A 21,139-nucleotide genomic window follows, 5' to 3' on the forward strand; every position below is an offset into this window, starting at 1 on the left:
TATTCTGAAATAAAACCAAAATCGCCCCTCAGGATTCTAAAGGGAAACGATATGTTTAAAATTTGACACAAAGCAAATGGAGGACCGTAAACCCTTCAGGTTTCTAAAAGCAAATTTGAAATTGTAAGCATTACATAAATATATAACATATTCATTTTTGAGAAAAAGGAAAAAATAAAACGCAAGCTTAAAAATTAAACAATTTTCTATAATTCCTCTGGTATTGACAGTCACAATCTTCAATTTGACATTTTTGTTTGTTCGAGTGATACGAGATTTAATTTATCTCTTTGAATCCGTAAAGTATTGATTTACTAATTTTATTATTTATGTAACAATTTACATTCATAACGACTTAATATTAGTATTAAATACAAAAAATAACACAATAATTATTCAAAAATAGTAAAATATGTTACAGGTTTTATTAGGTACACACTGATAGCCAAAATTGTTTAAATTCTCATAACTGTCTTCTAAAATATGAGGCCTTCTTTATTTTGAATAAGCATTGACCTATGCGCGTACAGTAGTTGTTTATCGTGAACTTACAAAAAAACTAGGGATGTAACGATACATGATTTTTCCGATACGATACCTATACCGAACAAAAAATAATCGGCGATACCGATAGTGATGCCAATATTAATTGTCCTCAGGAGTGTGAAAGAAAAATAATCGATAAAATGCAGTAATTAAATTGAAAAAAACAAGCATTTGTTTGTTTGGAATGAAATAAATCACATAGTTATAAAAAAGGTAGATACATAAAGTTAGTAATTAAAATTTACTTTTGGTAGATTTTCGTTAAGAAAACATAGTTTATTCAAATTATCAGATTTTGTATCAGGCCTGCACTTGAAAAAAGACGTTCTGAAGCCACTGAGCTCATTGGACAGGACAAGTATTTTTGCGCAAGCATTTTTCGCGCGCTTGATATCGGCTGTTATTATGATTATATCGTTATCATTATGATTATATCTGCCGATATATCGGTATCGGTATCGTTACATCCCTAAAATAAACCTTTTGTGAAGTAATTGCGACTAAATTATAAAAATAAATTAAACACACCATGTTTCTAACTAAAGTGTTCCTTTCAATGAAGGAAAATATAAAAAAATGCTGAAAGCTAATACAAAATGTAAGATTAGATATGATTTGAAATTTTTACGGCATTATAGTGGTTTATTTTTAGGGTATTATGACAATGAATTTAATTTAAAAAAATATACGAATTGAATGTATTACATTTTGCGTTTTGCCATTTTTTTGTAAGCTCCATAATTCCTTAATAGCATATAACGTTGGAAGTTTTAAAAAATGCGTTACCTTAAAATATTGCGTCAATACAGAAAACTCTGTGCATCTTGACGCCAGAGCTCACGGTTCGATTGGTTTTGCAATACATAAGACAAACAGTTTTGTATTTAGTTCTGAAATATAAGAATGGGTGTAAAAAATGTATTGAGTATATTTTTGAAGTAACTTTTCGAGTAGACCAAAATAAAAATTAAATGGAGCCATTCTAAAAATGAAAATGGTGTAACATCATTTGTATTACATATTCTTACTGAATAAATTGAGATATTGTTTGTCGTAACTCAATCTCAGCAAACGAAACAACGATAGAAGATACACATGTTTCAATTTAAAAAGACTTGTTACCTAATCGGCTGCATCAAACCATCTTGACTTTTATTGCATTTTTTACAATAGAGAAAATCCACTTACTTTGTAACTACTCACAAATATACCTTTAGGATATTTTTAAAAAACTCATGTAGTTCGTACGACTTGGGACGGATATCTCTTGATAATGTTTTTAACGTCGGCTATGCGAAATAATTTCTAATCACCCCCGGGCTAATCATAATCATTTCCTCATTCAATTTTATTTTAAAAGCATTTTGATATCTGCTAGCGCGTAAAAAGTGATTTTTTTCATGCATTATTTTTCGCAGATAAATTGTTTGTAGGTTTTCCAAGACAAGATTGAAAAAAAAAGATATTCAATTTTGAGCATTGTGTGTGAATGTGGGTTAGATTTTGTAAAGCTGTATATAATATATAAGCTGTATATAAATGTATTTAATAGAAATTAGAATTAAAAAAAGTAGAAAAATGTTTAAAAATTCGCGAATATAATCAAATATATAATAATTAACACGAATTCAATTCATGTTTTATAAATACGTATAAGCGCATGAATGTAGTTGAATCTATGAATAAGGCAAACATGAGATTTCTCAGATACAATTTGAGATTTCACGGCATTATAGTGATTTACTGGTATAAACATATAAACACGATATTGCATCTACATACATAGGCACACATTTTACCACAATCTTAGATGACATATCTGCCCTGATGATGGATACTGAAGAAGGCTAAAGAAGGTAGTGCAACACGGCGTAGTACCCCAAAAATAAATCACTTTAATACTTTTGATCGTGAAAATCTCAAACCATATCCAAAAGTTTTTAAATTTGAAAATACATCGTTTAACCATCCTATTATGGTTTTATAATTTGTTCATTTCTTTAATACATGCTCAACTCATTATTTCCATTTCGTTGTACGGCTTAAAATCTGTACTTTCCATAATAAAATCAAAGCGTTCCTGAAAGTAGTCAACTTCACGATGTCAAATCTTTGATTTCTCAAATCAAAGCTGGCACTGTTCTGCGTCTGGTATTACTGTAGAAAGAGTTTAGTTATACCGTGAAAGGTTTTATGGTAAAAAAAGCTGAATTACTTCATTTCATATAATGTCAAATAGATTATAAAAACTGAAAAATATCTTCCTGGGAGAAACGCAACAAAACAATCGTAGTTGGCGCCTGAAACTGCGGCGATAAGGCAAATGACAGATATGTGTTTTTATCGAACCTTCCCACTTTACTTACTATCAACAGGACAAACACGTTAGCGTTAACAATACAGTCACAGTGAAGAATGAATACGTGTCATATCACCAAGCATATTATGATTATTTTACTAAAAGAAAACTCCATGGAGCGTGTCTTACAAAAACTATATTTTATACAACTTTTACTGATTATTACAAATATTTTTAACAATATTCCTAACAACAACTTTAACAAGTATCTTTTCAATTAAAAATGTTTGCTCTACATAATGATAATAAATATTGTGACCATACAAATGAGATAATAAATAATTGAAAAGTATTTAAAATAACAATATATTTATATGTCTTTTAAGCGTAAGGCAATTTTATATATTTATAAATGTTTATGAAAAAAAAAATCAATTACTTTTCAGTTTGTAATGCAGTAAGCGTACAATGGTGACATTTTAAAATCGAGACTTTTCATTCAAATACACCTAAAGTTGGGTAAATATTTTCCACAGACGAAGTCAAATTGCATACATGATGTACTTTTGTACTAAGCCATACGCATGTACTAAGCGAAAATGTCGTAAATCTTACATGTACGCATCTCGTTTATACATATTTACTTATTAATTTATTTATTCATGGCCTGCGATATCCTGATTGTTCATAATATGGGTTAATTTTTTGAAAAAGTAATATAATATTCATGCAATCATCGCGAAACCTTCTTTACTAACGACTCATTCCAAGCTTTCATAATTTTGTGGCTGAGAAAAACCATTGAGTAGGCCAAGGCATCAAAGCATCATATTATAATTTAATGTCAGGATCCATTGCACACTTATTTAAGCTATTTTATAGTTTTTACAGCTTGATTTGTACTAATTATTTTATAGTAGTAAATATATATTTCATTGGAAGCACAACATTATCAGAAACTCACTGACGCTAGTTGAGGTCAGAAGACAAATAATGCACAGGATTAGACAAATTGAAATAATTAATTTTTTGCATGTTTTAAAGATAAGTAATATATAAAGGATCAAAAGCTGAATAAGAGTGTAACAAAATAAGCACGAAAAAAAATTAACTTATATTCCCACGAAAAATGCATTGAAAGAATCTATTGTTAGTAGTTAATGAAGTAATAATTATGACTGCATATTTTGCATACATATATTTCATAAAATTATAATTGTGATAATAATGTTAGTAATAATGATGATTCTAAATGAGAAACTTTGAGAAAATCAATTTAAAACGAACATTCCTAAGACATACATAATTTTTTATACACTTTAATTGACTCGTTAGCTGTAATATGGACTGAAAATATAGTTAGAATCCAGAGCTTCTACAAACATCTTAGCAGTCTAGTTAATGAGATACAATTTCACAAATGATTTCTATCAATTATCAGCATGTATTCTTTAGTACAATTTATTGAATGTTCCGTAATGAGATTATTGCTGGGCACATTTTGAGGAAAATTTTGAATTAAAATATTACATGAGTAGGCACCATATAAAATTTATAATATTCTCGTAAACTGAAGAATTTGTAGGAGAGAAGATAATATCGGGGTATATGTTGAAATCTTTAGATTGTCAATTTCTCTTAAGCCTAATTTACGTGGTTATCTGACAATAATTTCTTCATTTTAAAATTAAGTGAAATTCGGATAGTGTTTTAATTTTGCCGTAAAAACATTTTATTTAGTAAAATTCACATATGATTAAAAGAGGCAAAGCATTATTGTGCTAATTTTATGAAATATTCTATTTTTTCCTGAAAATACAATTACTTTTTTCATTTGAGATGTATTTGAAATCGCTAGCCTCAGTTAAAATGATCTAGCGAGATCAAAAATACATGTTGCATTTCGTTATAATTCTGTGTTTTGATTGAAACATAAATAATTGTACAAATTTATAATAATTATATACAGGTGAGGTGACCACGCTAACTCTCTCACCTATTTGTAAAGTTTTAAAATCATTTCCTTCTGTGATTTGCAAGAATTAGAATTAAGAAGTGGAAAATATGATATAATTATGGCCATGAAATTTGACAGAATAAAAGTTAAAGTTAAATATTTGTTGTTTGAAAAGCGCCGAGAAAACAGTATTTAGCAATTAGATTTTGTAATATTTAAAGTAAATGTTATCCAAAGCAATATGGTACGACACGTGACTAGGTATTGGTTAGCACATGTCCGTTAGTATTTGGCACTAATGTAATATTTATAAATAAAATAAAACTTACATTACAAGTATGTTTTCTTAAACAGTATTACGGCTCTTTATGTTACATTTGTACAATTCTAAATGAAGTGAATATTTACAAAGATACGCAAAGAAAGTAAATGAAGTGAAGAGGTGAGCTTTTCTAATTTAATAATAAATATTGTAAAATCTAAGAAACATCAATCAACAAGTTTAGTTATTGTGTAATAATATATTGCAAATGTATCAAGTCTCAAGAAGTTTTATTCACGTAAGAACAAAGTTGATACTTCCTTCTAAAGCTAATAGAAAATCACTTGTTACGGAAAAACATCGAATAATTTACAGTACATTTATTATATTACAATGTTTATCGGGCACATTAATCCCTCTCCGCCAATATTTCCATATAGCTCACCGCAAATTACTATAGCATGGATGTTTCTGCGTATAATAAAATAATATCGCTAAGCAAACTGCAAGCACTTTGTGAAGTCACTGACAAGACGCCGCGAGGTCCGTGCTCGTGCTCGTGCTCGTGCTCGTGCTCGTGCTCGTACCGGCAGCGTCTTGTCAGTACGAGTGTATCTCGGACGACATGGCTTTCCAACCCAAGTGGAGCTTGGATTGGTTTGCTTAGAGAATTCATCACTTACTTATCGGCGCCTCGTGAAGTACTCAGCTCTACTCGATGCTCTATGATGTCTTAATCAATCATGATGAAGTATAATAACGATAGGTCTAATCAAAATATAGATTCTTCTCTGTAAGCTTGCAAATTGTATCATTAATCTATGAACTTATTTTAAGTCTATTAAGGAAAAGTAGATTCTTATTTAAAATCAACTAATTTTGAATGATACGGGAAGTCTGGAAAGACAGCCCGCGATTATCAAACATTCTAAAATTTTCAAAACGTGAAGATGATATTAAAAGGTGTTTATGCACAGATGATAAAATCCATGTTTATGGAAATCTACATTATGAATTTTCTAATTTTAAACTAATATGTAAATTTTAAATTTTTTAGAGATTTGTAAAAAGTTGATATATCAACGTAAAGAGAATCAGTTTACTTGTGTTTTTAAATATAAACTGTTTTCAATTTTAATGAATTATTATAACATCATCCAAACCATCTTCAGTTTGGCTCAAAGCCCTTTTCTTTGCCTTCTCGGAGCAAGGTAGGTTGGTTTACCCCTGGCCGGCGGGTCCCGCTCACAGGGAGCCGGAGCCACCCGCGAGCTGACCGCCCGCAACCGCAGCGCAACCGCACCGCAACCGTATTAGAAACGCGCGCGGTCCGCACCCGCCGGCCGGATAGGGTAGGTGGAGTAAGCTTGCCGGTAGACGGCGCCCGCTGGTGCGTCCACTCTAAAAGAGCATGTGACATCGCACATTACTCTGAGTGGAGCTTATTCCGTGATGTGGGCGGTGAGGTCGACTCCCTGGCGAGCCGGGTCCGTCCGTTCGCCGGGGTCGGTGGCGGGGAGGGAAAGTAGATGTTAGGCCTCTAAAAAGATAAGAGCCGTGGGCTTCGGCTCTAAGTTAGACTTTTTGGCCTCCACAACTAGGAACTCTATGTCCTGGCGGTCTCTCTTGGCGAAGGACTCCGCTATGAGACGAGCCACCGCCTGGTGTGGGAGGCCGTCCACTCTTCTGCCATCCACTTCCAGGATCAACTGCCCCACTTCCAGGCCGCCTGCGTCATGAGCAGCGCCATTTTCCTGGAAAGACATGCCAACATCATATTTATGAATATAATCTTTAAGCATGTTTGTATACTAATGTTTTAAGATAATTGTAGGTAGTTTAGAAGATTCAAAGCAGAGTGCAATCGAACAAAATTGAAAGTTAAAAACTCAAAACGAAAATTAATGCAAAAATATAGCACACATGACCAGGATATTCCTAGGATGTCGGAAAAGTTAGTAGCTTGAAGCAGATGCTTCCATCTGTGAGGGATACTGATGTTGAATAAAGAGAAAAGGTGTCAAATGCAAAGAAAATTAGCGGCTGGTGAATCCATACTCCGAAAAAGGTGAAGATTACGATGGACAAAGAATGACATATAACACGACACCTAAAATCTTAACCAAATGGGTGTTCCAGTGGAAGCGACAAATATGCTCACTAAGGAAGAGGTAAACTGAATAAGTGGAAGATGATTGGAAAGTTTTAGGACTGATACTGTCCGCCTTTATTAAGCGCCGCGTTTGTTTTTATTAAATACTTTCACATCTGCTAGCAACTAATCTCTAGGGAGAATCATCTTTAATCTAAGAATAATAAATATGTCTTGATTGCTTTTGATTTTTGTTTTTGATGAAAGATATACGGCGTCGATATCCTTAGTTTTAATAGGAGACCACGGTTGTAATGGTGACGACACGGGTCTCGTTGTAGCGACGTGTAAGGACCATGGAGGAAATAACCTTCTTACCTCCATGGTATGGCTATGCACGATAAGTAGTTTGCAACGTGAGTCAGTACACAACATGAGTATCGGATACTGGGCTGAAAAGAAAGCAAGAAAATAAGATTCAACAGATCACTTAATGAACATAATTTTGAACTCACGTGGATATTGATGATCCTGGGTAGTGGGTGTTTCGTGTTGGCCCCGCCCTCGATAGCAATGCCCAAAATGGGTTTCGTCTTCTTGACGGTGATGTGTAGGTTCCCGTGGTGGTCAGGGATGACCCTCGCCGGCCAGGGCTCTGGGCCCCCGAGCGGGATACGCTGCATGGACTGGTGGCGTCGCAGCGGCCCCCCGGGGCCCCCTTCACCCAGCAGAGCCCCCGTCTCCTCCTTCATGTCGAAGCTGCGCGACAGCTTGTGTGCCAGCTCCTGTACACGTCAATTCTAATTTTAGCATCTATAATATTAATACGTTAACGTCTGTTGTACGTTGTGCTCGGCATTTAAATTAAATACTACGTCTTCTATTTGAGAGCTCCGTTGTAGTTTTCTCCTTCTCATTGTTACATAAGTGTTGACACCTTGAGAGATAGAAGGAGAGGTCACAAAAGGGGTTATTATAATGTGAGAAAAACAATCTATGCGTAAGAATCTTTATACAGCTGTGACAGGACGTAGGTACCCGACAGACTTTAAACAGCGATTTCTTTAAATGTGGAGTAAAAAAATAATGATTTAGCTCTAAGGTGGCACTTTTTTACGTGAATTGATGGCGTGTTCTAGCCAGTAACAATATTTGAAAGATAGAAAAGATTTCAAATTTTCACGACATAAAGGATTATCGTGATTTGTTTTTGGGGTATTATGTAGTGTTTCTCTACCTCAATCTTTAACCAACGTTTCGAAGAGTGTTACAGTGTCCATCATCAGTAGATGTGTAATCGAAGATTGTGGCGAAGTGTGTGCGTATGTACTCGCATATGGATAGCGGTATAGCGCACGGAGAAAAAGGAGTACGTTTTTTTTTAAATCAAGATAATGTTAAAAATGTGACGGCATGATTATTTCCCAATAAAATATTAGTCAATCAGAAGATATCTGAACACGTGTTCATTTAGGTGTCCTTGCCCGAATAAATAAAATGGATGAGATGCGAATCTATTATTTTGAATGACATGTTACGACTTCCTTATTCAGTATTCGTGCTTCACTGATAGTTTGTACTGAAAATTTGTCAAATCATTCGTTATAAGCCTCCAGTCCCATTTTTAACAGGAAAACGAATAATTTGACAAGATTTTTAATAAATCAGTAAGTTTTCTCGGTGCGGTACCACGTTGCGCGCTCCAATCCTCAAAGGGTTGGTGTTTCAGAATAATTAGTTAATTTAAAATGGTTTATGGCGTTTAGTTTTGGTGTAGCCACCAAGTATCGGATACTAAGAACTATTATGCTTAGCCTAGGGTAAGGTGAGCGCGCAACGCGGTACCGCATATGCATATATAAGCACACACTTCACCACACACTTCGAATACACATCTGCCCTGACGATGGACACTATAACGCTGTCCAAAACGTTGGCTAAAGAAGGAGGTAGAGGAACACGGCATTGTAAGCCAAAAATAAATCACGATATTAGGAATAGCTGTAAGTCTACCAGGTACGTCTATATGGTATGTATGGCTAAAATATTCTACGTAACCCCTACTTGTTTCTACTGAGGTTACATCTGAGATTTTTTTGTTACATGGGTCATTGTTTATATTATGAGAAAGATTGAAAGTTTACAACGGAGCTATCAGTAGCAGGACCATATCATTAAATTTTTTCATTTATGTTTATAGAACGCTTGCGAGAGTAGGTAAGTCAGTGCTATTTATATATGTACACGTGAAGCCCCGTTAAAAATAAATTACAGTAGTGCGGATAAGTAGTGCTGACCTCTGCAAAATGAGGTTTTTGTGGAAGGAGGCAAATAACATCAAGGTCACAGATCGAATTGATTTGACCTACATATAACTTTCAACTAATTTATTCGTTTACGTGAAAAACGCTAGTTATACAAATTAAAATGTTATTTTGGTCAAATGTGCAATTCGTTTCAATCACTAATTCGGGGTCTTAGGATCACAGGGGCCTAGCCACAAAAAAACTGGTGTCTTGAGTTAAGATTGATTTCATTAATGCCATAATCGTATTTATTAGTGATACGAAGCACTATCTCAAACATACAGCCGCCTAAGAGTTTCAGTTGGGCATATCAATTGACATACAGTTGGGCATATGAGCATTCCAATCATTATTAGCGTTTATCTTAAAACTATGTTTTTGTAGAAAGGCCCCTGTGATTCTAAACCCCCGAATTTAACCCTTCGAAGGTGGGTAATATTTTGTAAATATGTCAAAGCCAAATAAAATATTGAAAATTATATAGACAGTATTGAAATGTGTTCAAAACTTCTAAATTTAAGCTCTAAACCTCTAAAAAATTGTCGGCTTATTTAGAACACGTCAAATAATTCAATATATACTAGTACTTCAATCAACAATTACTGCTTATTATAATTTTTCACCTGTAAACAACCAACTTTATTTTGTAGGAAAGGCTTTGTTATTGCTAAATTTCCCACTAGATGGCGTTGAGACATATTCGCCATTTAGCGACATTTGAACTATTTTGGCAATTTGCAGTTGAAATCTTTGATTGAATCATAGATTTTGCAATAACAAATGAATTTGATTACCGTTGCGGATGGCCGCTAAACACCAACGTTATTAATTCATCAAGTAATAAAAAAATGATTTAATTCCCGCGGTGCGTGGCTTTCACCTATGTTTTAACACACGTAACAAATATTTAGGTGAAATTAAACAATGTTTACGATAAATAAACGGTGAATCAGAAAACAAACAACACACGAATACGTAAACGAAGACTGGGAATTACTTTCATCGCGATTATATAATGCATTGCTTAATTTGCTTGCGTCAGTGGTTGACGGGACTGAAGACTGCCGATGTGAATAATTCAGTACTATATTAGCAAGCAAATGACTAATGTATTTTTAAATAAGAACAATGCACGACTATCGTATATTATATTTTCAGATACACATTGAATATTTGGGAGAAAGTAAATTAGTGTAAAATATTATTTTGATAAACTATTTTATTTTTGAACGGACCGGTTTCGCTTTACTACGGACGTCTTATGATAGATTTAAAAAAAAAACTATTAGAATATTTGTAGCACCTTCATAAGTTGTCTATAAATGTGTAGGTATTTTAAATAAATTATAAATTTTTTTATTGGGTTTAAAGTGAAAAGTTTTTTTTAAATATAATTTTGCCACTTTTAGGAGACTAATTTAATTAATTTAATTTTTAGTGCATCCAAAGATCAGCTTTGGAATCCTCAAGAATAATAATAAAACACATAGCCCATATTTTCTATTTTCTTTTCCCTTTCTTACCTATCCTTGTTTTTTACACTTGCTTCTCTCTCTTTGATCGAAATAATTGTATATTGTATATTTTAAAATTATATGAAATAATTAATCTATTTTTTGTAAATTATGTAATTTTATTTTTTATGAATATATAAATTTAAAAAATATATACATATATACAAAAAACAAATAATTAATTATTGAAGACAATATTAGCGATTCATAAACGAAAATCTGAAACAGAAAAAATCAGAAAAGGATACGGTCACCTCTAGGACTCGAACCCAGGACTCTTGCCTTGGCGGGGTACCGCTCTACCACTGAGCTAATGGGACCCTATCTCTTTCGATCATATTTAACTGTATCATACATCGAATTACAACTACCAACATTGTCTTCATTTTTCTCACCGCACATTTTTATTGGCAACTATCTTTATGTATTATTTTTTTCTGATTTTTCTGTGTAAGATTTTCGATTAGGAATTGCTAATATTGTCTTCAATAATTAAATATCACTATTTGAGGTTTTACTCTCTAAGTTATTCCAAAAAATAAATATTCGTCCTAGACTTGCAGAAAAGTCAATAGATGTCGCACATTAAAATGTAAAATAAGAAATGTTTATCTAAAAGACGCTGTCTAGATTGCATTTAGTTCGGGTTGAATCTTGCGATTATACATAAAGATAGTTGCCAATAAAAATGTGCGGTGAGAAAAATGAAGACAATGTTGGTAGTTCTAATTCGAAGTATGATACAGTTAAATATGATCGAAGGAGATATGGTCCCATTAGCTCGGTGGTAGAGCGGTGCCCCGGCAAGGCAAGGGTCCTGAGTTCGAGTCCTAGATGTGACCGTATCCTTTTCTGATTTTTCTGTTTCAGATTTTCGTTTAGGAATCGCTAATATTATCTTCAATAATTAAATATTACAATTTGAAGTTTTACTCACTAAGTTATTCCAATAAAAATATGTATACAAATTATATATGTAATTCTTTAGTTTTAGTAAAAAAATATTCCATATTTTATAAAATCAATGTATTTTCCACCTGTCCTTGATGTAATATTATATCAATTATTTAAAATGTACCAGTCTGGTGAAGCCTGCAGCAGGGTGAAACCAATCCTGTCAAAAATAACATGTGAAAAAAGTACAGTTTCATAAAATAGCTAAATCTCATACAATCCAAATCTAAAAAAGACTTCCACCACAGAACAACATATTATGTAATATATTAAAAGTTTCAAAAACTGATATATTCAATCTAATACGAAATCAACAGGAAGTCCGAATTTTTGGAAATGACTAGGTACCTAACAATTCGAATAAAACTAAGAGGAATTAAATTAAAGTTTTAACTACTACACTATACACAAATTAATTTCAAAGAGGTCAATTTGGGTCACATGCAAACAGTTTTGACAGAAAAAAAACTATCACAAATCACGACGAAACAATAGGCATCAAATGACGTATTTTTCTATCCAATTTCCAAATGTATCTTAAATAATTGTGTTTTTTTAGTTCGTCAAGTTTAGTCAGTTGGTTTGGAAGATTTTTATAACAGTGTGTGACTTTATACAGAGAAAATGAAATCATTTTAGCGAGTTGAGAAGTTCGATGTCGTGCAAAAGCTTTTTGGCATAATATTCAATCATTTTTATTAGTAGAAAACCAATTTTGAATTATTTTAACTTTCGCATGCGAAATGGATGCAATATGTTAAAAACAAATAATTCTAAATATAAGAATAAAAAAATGAAACAGGTACCAAGAGAGAGTTTGGAAATAATAATAATAATAGTATAAAAAAACACGTCAAATATAACAGAAAATTTACCCCAATATAATTTGAAATAACAGGAAGATGCTTTTTATAACTAACTAAATCTGTAATTCTGAAAGTAAATGGAAATACAAGTAGTGTATCCAGAGATAAATTTGTGCATTAGAATAAAAAACATTAAAAATAGCAAAATATGTCAATTCTACCTCTTAAGTATGTTAGTTGTGTTCAGGTGGTTGCCTAACTTGTGTAGAGTGCATTCGATGCTGTGAAATATCAATTATTCTAAACGCAGGTATTTAGAGAATCTGTACAATGGTTTGGCCTATCAAGCTATTATATTAGGTAAGTATTGCTGAAAGAGCTAATCTAAGGATAGACAATCTCACCATTGTTATTAATTTGTATATAGAATTGCGTATCAGTGTCAGTTGCATAACGTGGAGTAGCATACGGAACAGAACAAAACAGAATTGATTGTTTAAAAGAGTGTCAATTATTGAACACTTGTTGTACTTACTACTCGCCCATCCGTTAACCGACCACTGATTCGGATAGGTATATAATACATAAGGCCCTGTATTGATAGCGGGGCGGACAGCGGGTAGCGGGTAGCGGGGCGGGTAGCGGAGCGGAGCGGGTAGCGGGGCGGGTAGCGGGTGGGTGGAGGTGGCGGGGAGCGGCCGCCACGCGTGTAGCTATGTATGTGGACTGGAGAAAGTCAAATCTTCACACCAAAAGAAAGTCTCCCACGAAGAGGTGACTCTTTAACACCGTGGTGACTCACAATAGATATTCCACGGTCTAGACTTGTGACCATACTCATGCATTGTCGAGGAAATACAAAACAAACTGAATCTTTCATGAGAAGCCGTTTACTTTCTTCTTATTGTGTTCCAACAAAGATTTCAACTCGATTTACTGATGTGCCCAGACAAAAAAAAAAACAATTGAAAAAAATAGAAAACCTCAAAGGGGACTTTCAAGAACTGTAACCGAAACTCTCTGTTTAAAGCGAGGTGAAGAACCAAAAATGTGCTAATAAGCCAAATTTACAAAAGACACCGAGATATTTGTTTGAAAGTCTATGAATGCAGTGAAAAATGGTAAAATTGTGAGCTAGATCATGATCATGCTGTTGTAGTGCTTGAGGGGGAATTTGTTCAACAAGATCTTTCAAATATCCTGTCCTAATCAATATACTCTACAGTCTTCCTGGTGAGCAGCTTATAGCTTACCAATAACTAAACAACACATCGATAGCTCCAAATTACTCTGACTGTCCACTGCCACTGCCCAGTAGAGTCTTGGAACTCTAATTGTTTAGGCTATGCGTCAAGCAAATACCCTTTATACAAAAATATACAATTGCTCTGAAAACAATGGGCCGCTTTGTTTCCATTTTAAAATTATCAGGCTCCTTTAATTCGAGACTGTAATGCTAATACTGGTTAGTCCATTATTTCGTGGATTTATTTACAAGTATAGCATAGAATAGTTTAGTCCTTTAAATAAAGCTATGGATATTCGCTATCAATCGAAACAGAAAAAAACAGCTAATTTAGAGAGTGGTGTATCAACCAACAATTAGAGTTTCAAACTATCTGGGTCTGCAGGAGAAGTACTATGGAAGCCCTCATCAGGAAGATTACATAAAACATTACTGAAGCTAATGAATAAAAACGTTCAACTAGACTTGGCGTGCATTGAATTTGAAAGTGCAAGAATAGACCGCCAGGGACAGGGGACTTACGAGAGGTCTTCCCCAGTACCAAGACTTCACTTTCTGCGTCCAACCACCGAGTGACGACCGCAGCCCGTCGAGGTAGCCGCACTGAAACCACACCGCGCGCCGCTTAGCAAAGCTCAAAGCAACAAACAAACAAACAACAGACGACCGTGATGATCCGTGTGCTTCTGCTTACCTCATTACCTCAAACAAACCCTGTCAATCGACCCAAACTTATTAGTTAAGACAACCATCTCCAAGTTTTAGAGGCATTCGATCTATAATTCGATCCAACACTTTGGATGTCAAAATGATTAATTAAATAAATATGAAATCTTTTCAAAATTCATGAAAAATCGGTAACTGGAGATTGCTGTCTTTGCTTTTACATATTTGAAACATTTCGATATTGAGTCATTTAAAAAAAATAATCAAAAATACTACTTTTAGAACTTTAAATTAATTATTAAAAAGTTATCCAAAATCGTCAATAAGTTACTAAGAGAAATGTTACCAAGTATTTAGTTATATATTTTAAAATAAACCATAATTCAAGCCATCGACGAATTGATCAGGGGCATATAGTCCATAAAGGCCGTAAATTTTAGCAAGCCTCAATAGAAGAAAAAAATAAAACTTGAAACTATGAAAAAAGTGTAATAAATTTTCGAAAATCAATACATTTTTTAAATATGCCGAAATACCTTTCTTCTCATTTTCTTGGGGCTTGCACAGCATTACGATTTATATTGTCATCATGCCTTTTGAATTTGTATACTAAAATAAAATTTGAGGCTAATTGGATATAACAAACCCTTCGAATTAATGATTTCGGTGCATGATTTCAATAACATTATATATTTTTTATTTGAATTTAAAAAAAAAATAAAACCAAGTTCCACATCACACGGATCATCATTAATATTTGAAGACAACCTCAACTGGAAAAGTGACCCCCTTATTGAGGCTTCTACCCTTTTCCCGGTGCGGCGCCCTTTTATCGTCCAGTTTGCAACATGAAGTCAATGAGTTGCGACGGCGAAGTGATTTCCGTCGATAGGGAGATGCCGAGAAAGCTTTTGAATATTGGATAACAAAATGGATATAGTTTTATATTTTTGTTGAAGGGAATAAACAAAGGATCATTTTAAACTACTCGAGAGACTCTGATAAAAAACTTTCACTTATGCAAATATTTACTTAACGATATCAGGTTAACATAAAAACAGGAATAAACTCAAAAGAATACATTTCAAATACAAATTGATAAATAGGTACCATACTGCAAACCTACTTATTTTTTACTACCTTTATCTAAATTTCAATTAAGGGTGTATTTTAATTTGAATCCCTACTATAGATCTAATTACTATTATAATTTAATAAAATATCTATATTTGTATGTAATAATGATTGTACTTAAAAGCTTGGGGGTTTATATTAAAAATGGCTTTTGCTATACTCTGACAAATAGTTACTATAAAATTGATAAGGTACTTAAATTTACTGTACCTACCTACTAAATAGTTCCTGAAAAAATTACCACCTCAAAAATAAATTAAAAGTAGATTTAATCCGTAAATGCCACATTAATCCCTGCTTATAAAGAAGGATATGACAAAAAAAGAAAAAGCATAATATCAGCATTTGTAACCCTGATGATGTTATGGTTTTAAAAAAGAACACCATCTTTTGTAATTATTCTGAACTTGGTTTTACATACCTGGTACCTAATTAAAACCCCAAAAGAAGACATTCATTATCAGGATTCAAACACAACATCCACAATGAGGTATTCATTCTTCTAACAAAAGCTTTCAGATGACGACAAAAAGAAAAGAAAATAACGTCTACACAAAATGTACAAATATATTGGTTGGTTCTCTCACCTGATCCTGAAATGTCCAAAGTAGGTTAAGGTGGCGCAGATGGCAGCGGAAGAAAACAGAACCATGCAGAGGTTCCCAAGAGACCAGGTGGGGGCAGCACAAGCGGAGATCGGCAACAAAATACAACTTCAGTTAAAATTGTACTGTGGCGTCGGTAGCGCGTGCATTCGGTTACAGACCTGCTTCAACCTCAATACAATCATATTTAACTCAGTGTGTCAATCTTATCGTTGTTGTTATTTGTTATTCAAGTCACAGGACGGCCGTTCAGTGTTACAAGTTGCCTTCTGACTTGTAATCTTCGGAGTTTGGACCAATTGGAAAAACGCACCTGTTGACGTTAGACGTAAGTGTCATACGCTTGTTTACTTTAGAGGTTATGCACTTGTTGCCAGCTGTAGGAAATATTATTAGGCTGTTTTTAAACAATAGGCAAATTTTACAGGTAGGTAAATATAGTCTGTTTGAATTTTGTACCTACTCAGATTTATTTGGTATCGAATAATATTCATAAAAAATATTTCAACGCGCGGTTTTTATCTATGAGAGACGTGTTTTATATACTTACTGACAGTAACGTTTTTTACAAAAGCGTTTTTGTTTTTATTTCATCAGTATTTAGATATTTTTACGAATTACTGTTTTCAGCTCACTCGAGTTGCAAATAATTGTAATTTCAAGTATGCTTTATTACTCTTTTGTTACTTTGTAATATTATTTTTCTTACAACAAACCTGAGATATTAATTGGGTTTCGAACGAAAGATATGCAATAAGGTTATGTGTTTGTTTTTGTCTGTTTCGTAATGAGTTTCGCCGAATTATTTCAGAACAAACGTAAAAAAAGGCTGTGGTCAGAAATGCGGTTGTATTGAAATGATTTCGTATAATATGTACGTAAAGGCCATTGTTCGCTTTATTCAATATAGATCACAGAATATAATAAGTTTATGTTTAAAATTTAACTAATTGATCTTATTGAAAAGATTTAATGCTAAACAAATTCTTGATTCGAATGGAGAAAATTGCCGTATAAAAAAATTTAAATTTATGTTACCATGTAGGTAGGGAGTACGAAAAGTCGAGATTTCTCGGTAACGGTACATTTTTTGCGCTAATCACATTCATACACCGACTCAATCATATTTTTATTATTACGAAATTGATTCAATTAACTATACCGCGTCTTAGGGCGTATATGAATAACTTTTTTTTCAATCAATTTGGGAAGCGGGTTTAGGTACCGCCGCCCGGGGAAATATTTATTGGATTATCAACACCTCTACCATAGGTCACCCCAAGTGGTTTGCTACGTTTGGTGATTAAGCAGGGGTGCCCGGGTTCATCGGGTGAGGTGCGTTCAGAATGGGTCCGCCCATCAGCTGCGTGGTGTGCCAGATCGGGGGAGGCTGGTTGAGGGAGATCCTTTGACCTCCAGCTGGCCTCTTGACCCATCGTCTTGCACCGCAGCGGGAGTGATGGATTCATACGTCCGTCACTCCTGGATACACGACCCCTAGATTCCTACCACCCCTCATACCATTTTCCTTCCCAGAACTTCCTCTCATTTCTTTCCTTAAAAAGATCCTCCACCCAGCATCCCCAAAGATGACAGCCCCGGGGAAAATAATTTTCCTCGTGGCCTCCTGTGTGGAGTTAATGCAACAAAAAAACTTCCAAACCATTTAAGAGTCCCTTTGTAAACGTATCATGGCGGACGTGTAATATATTCTTTCATTTTTGAAGGTTTCAAGGTTAAAATTCAAGTTCTGTTATTTAAAAAAAAAATTAAATAATTAATCAATTTGCAGAGTATAATAATTTATGTAAGCTAAAATTTTTCATAAAACTATTTTTAATTGCTGTTAATTTTTTTAATGAAAAAAATATTCGTTATCTTTATATGGCCGTGGACGGTTTTAAAATACACACGCCTCAGGGATCTCATTTCTCCAGCATTCAGTCTAAATACGCAGGTAAACAAATAGGTACGTAAGTACAAAACTAATATACATTAAGTATTAACCTACCAGTAAACAGGTCTCAATCGAGATAATGAGAAGAAAGTGAATGAAATGAAAGCCTCTAGTTCGTGCTTAGTACATAGAAAGATAGTAGACCCAATTCATTGTTTGTGACATTTATTTTATCACAGTAGATAATGTCACTGTCACTAGACAACTTTTAACCGTCACGGCGGAACGGGCGACCATTAAAATAAAAGATTGACGATAACAGAAATGTTCGAGCGTATTGTTCTCTTCGAGAAAGTTGGGTTCTTTATTAGTATTAGTAATTTCTAGAAATAATAATTGTTATTTTCCTACACGGAGTAGGTGTTACACTAAAGCAGTAAAAACACATTGCTGTATTTAATTATCATAAATTCAATAATACTGCTGTAGTCAATGCTGTGAATCAGGGTATCGATTCTCCAATCCAGGCCGCTCGAAATCGATATCGAAAATACATACATTAATTGACGTTCTTATTTTTGAGTATCGTCGAAGGAACAGTTCCATGATAACTCAACACAGTGAAAATTCAATAAACTTTTAAAAAGTGATATAAAGTCATTAGAAACGATGAAATTTTTTTTGAAGTGAAACTTCTTTACGCACGTTATGCATTTTCGAGGACCGGAGTAAAACCGACTCATGACAGTCACGAAAAACCGTGATCATTTCGCTATAGGAGCCTAGCTAATATTATATACCTAGTTTAGGTCACTCTCCAAACTCAGCTTCGCGGTCTAGAGGTAAAGCGCCCGACTATCGTCGTGAAGAACCGAGGTTCGATCCCCGCTTTAACTAAAAAAAAAATTATTTTTGTGATTTTTTTAATACGAGGAAAAGTGATAAAATGCTCTCGTGCTGCGACTTTTAGATATTTTGACTATATGATATTTTGGTCGAAATATAGCTTACAAATCGAGCCGGTAGAGTCGCTCGGTATTTTGATTAATTATTTTTATTTTGAATTATTAAAATTACTAATCAAGGCCGATAACGCGACTAATTACCCTCGCAGACGTGCGTGACAAGTTTTTTTAGTAAAAAACACAGCCCTAAGTGAGTTTTTCAAAATTTAGAAATGTTTTTCAAATTCAGACTCCATACGGGTATGAGACTGTTAAAACACGATAGATCTTTTCCAAAACGGACAAATATACGGAAATATTTTGAAAAACGACAGATATGACTTCACACTGCCGATATATCTTCGATTCGACCCTATATAAAGCGTTAACGAGACGTTATGTGATATTATTCATTTGCCGTGTTTGAAAACGAAAATTTGTCAAGTCAATTGAGGAGTACACTTTGTATACGCGGTTCTCGTCGCGCGAGATACCTCTCCTCTCTCGTCTAGAGGCAGAGCGTTCGACACTCGTTATGCAGGACCCGGGTTCGAATCCCATATTTTAATAACTTTTAATTTTTTTTCAGATGAAAGAAAAAAAACAAATAAAATTATGCGACGGGATCCTGTTAAAATATAGCGTTTCTATTTTAATTATTAAAAAAACATAATTATCATAAAAACGTGTACCATTACGTATAATATAAACAAATAGGAAATTATTTTCTTCAGGGCCTATTTCATCTTGAATGATGCTGTATGGAGGGTATTTTTAAGGAAAGGAAGACGATGAAGTTTTGAGTAGGAAAAAGGTATGATGGTTGGGTAGGAAACTGGGGGTCAGTGTGTCCAGGAGTGACGGACGTATGAATACATCCCTCCAACTGCGGTGCAAGAGAGTCCGGCCAATGAGGTCAAAAGGGCTACCTCAACCAGCATCTCTCGATCCGGCCCTCCACGCAGTAGGTGGGCGGACGCATCCGCCGCCCAGACCTAGGCAAACCCTACCCCATGAACCCGGACACCTCTGCTAAGTCACCAAACGTAGCGATCCACTTGGGGTGACTTATATCAGAGGTGTTGGTTATCCAGTAAATGGTTCCCGGGACGGCGGCACCCATACCTGCCTCCCAAATTTTCTAACGTACCTAACTCGCCTTTTGAGACTTTTGTCAATTTCTATTCATCTACTCGTACTAATTAGATTTTTGTCACATTAACTTACACTTAGGACGAGTTGTTTCAGAGAATTTGAATAATTCTTCAAATTTATAAATTAATTTTCTGTGAAAGATCTTTTTAAATTCTGTAATTATTTCAGTTCTGTCAAGCAACTGGCTTATAATGATACAAAAACAGAACTTGAATAGGACTTTCACAGAACCTTGAATTGAATTCTGTGAAACAATCTATCCTTAGAGTAGACCTTTGTTGGATCTGTTGAATAACTATTTAAAATAGAGTAAAGCTTTGTTGGATCTGTTGAATAACTATTTAAAATATAGTAAACCTTTGTTGGATCTGTTGAATAACTATTTAAAATTAAGTAAAGCTTTGTTGGATCTGTTGAATAACTATTTTAAATACAGTAAACCTTTGTTAGTTCTGTTGTATTATTGAAAATCACCAATATCAAACCATTTTATCTTTAAAATTAATTAATCCATTTTTAATAAATTTTGGTTAATCATAGCACACTATTTTAGACACATATCCCTCAAACATAGCGCCTCAGATATATCCTTTGAGTTCTTAAAACATCTAACGAGGGTTATATCTTACATGAATAATATTTAGAATCGTCAAATATTACAATATTTTAGATACAAAAGAAATGTATAAATGTGAAATTATTGTATGTTTTTATGCCGGTTTCGGCTTCTTTTTGATCAAGCGTTGATCTCTTTTG

The 21,139-nt window shown here is 34.0% G+C and overlaps 2 protein-coding genes across 2 annotated transcripts in view; one reads left to right on the forward strand and one right to left on the reverse strand.

Moving 5' to 3' along the window:
* Positions 1-227: 227 nt before the first annotated feature.
* On the reverse strand, positions 228-14,913 carry LOC149424474 (whirlin-like). Its single transcript, XM_089651609.1, has 3 exons — positions 14,505-14,913; positions 7,672-7,941; positions 228-6,818 (listed from the first exon to the last, which is right to left on the reverse strand). Exons 2-3 carry the CDS (start codon positions 7,906-7,908, stop codon positions 6,597-6,599), a joined length of 459 nt encoding a protein of 152 aa, XP_089507735.1. The 5' UTR covers positions 7,909-7,941; positions 14,505-14,913; the 3' UTR covers positions 228-6,596.
* Positions 14,914-16,517: 1,604 nt separating this feature from the next.
* LOC149424475 (uncharacterized) overlaps positions 16,518-21,139 on the forward strand; it is a 45,851-nt gene continuing 41,229 nt past the window's right edge. Inside the window, exon 1 of the mRNA XM_089651612.1 lies at positions 16,518-16,715. The gene's annotated coding sequence lies outside the window, so the exon portion shown is untranslated. The remainder of the gene's footprint in view (positions 16,716-21,139) is intronic.

The sequence above is a fragment of the Hesperophylax consimilis genome, chromosome 4 (assembly GCF_061612785.1).
Source record: "Hesperophylax consimilis isolate HC1 chromosome 4, BYU_Hcon_1.0, whole genome shotgun sequence".
NCBI classification, from domain to species: Eukaryota; Metazoa; Arthropoda; class Insecta; order Trichoptera; family Limnephilidae; genus Hesperophylax; species Hesperophylax consimilis.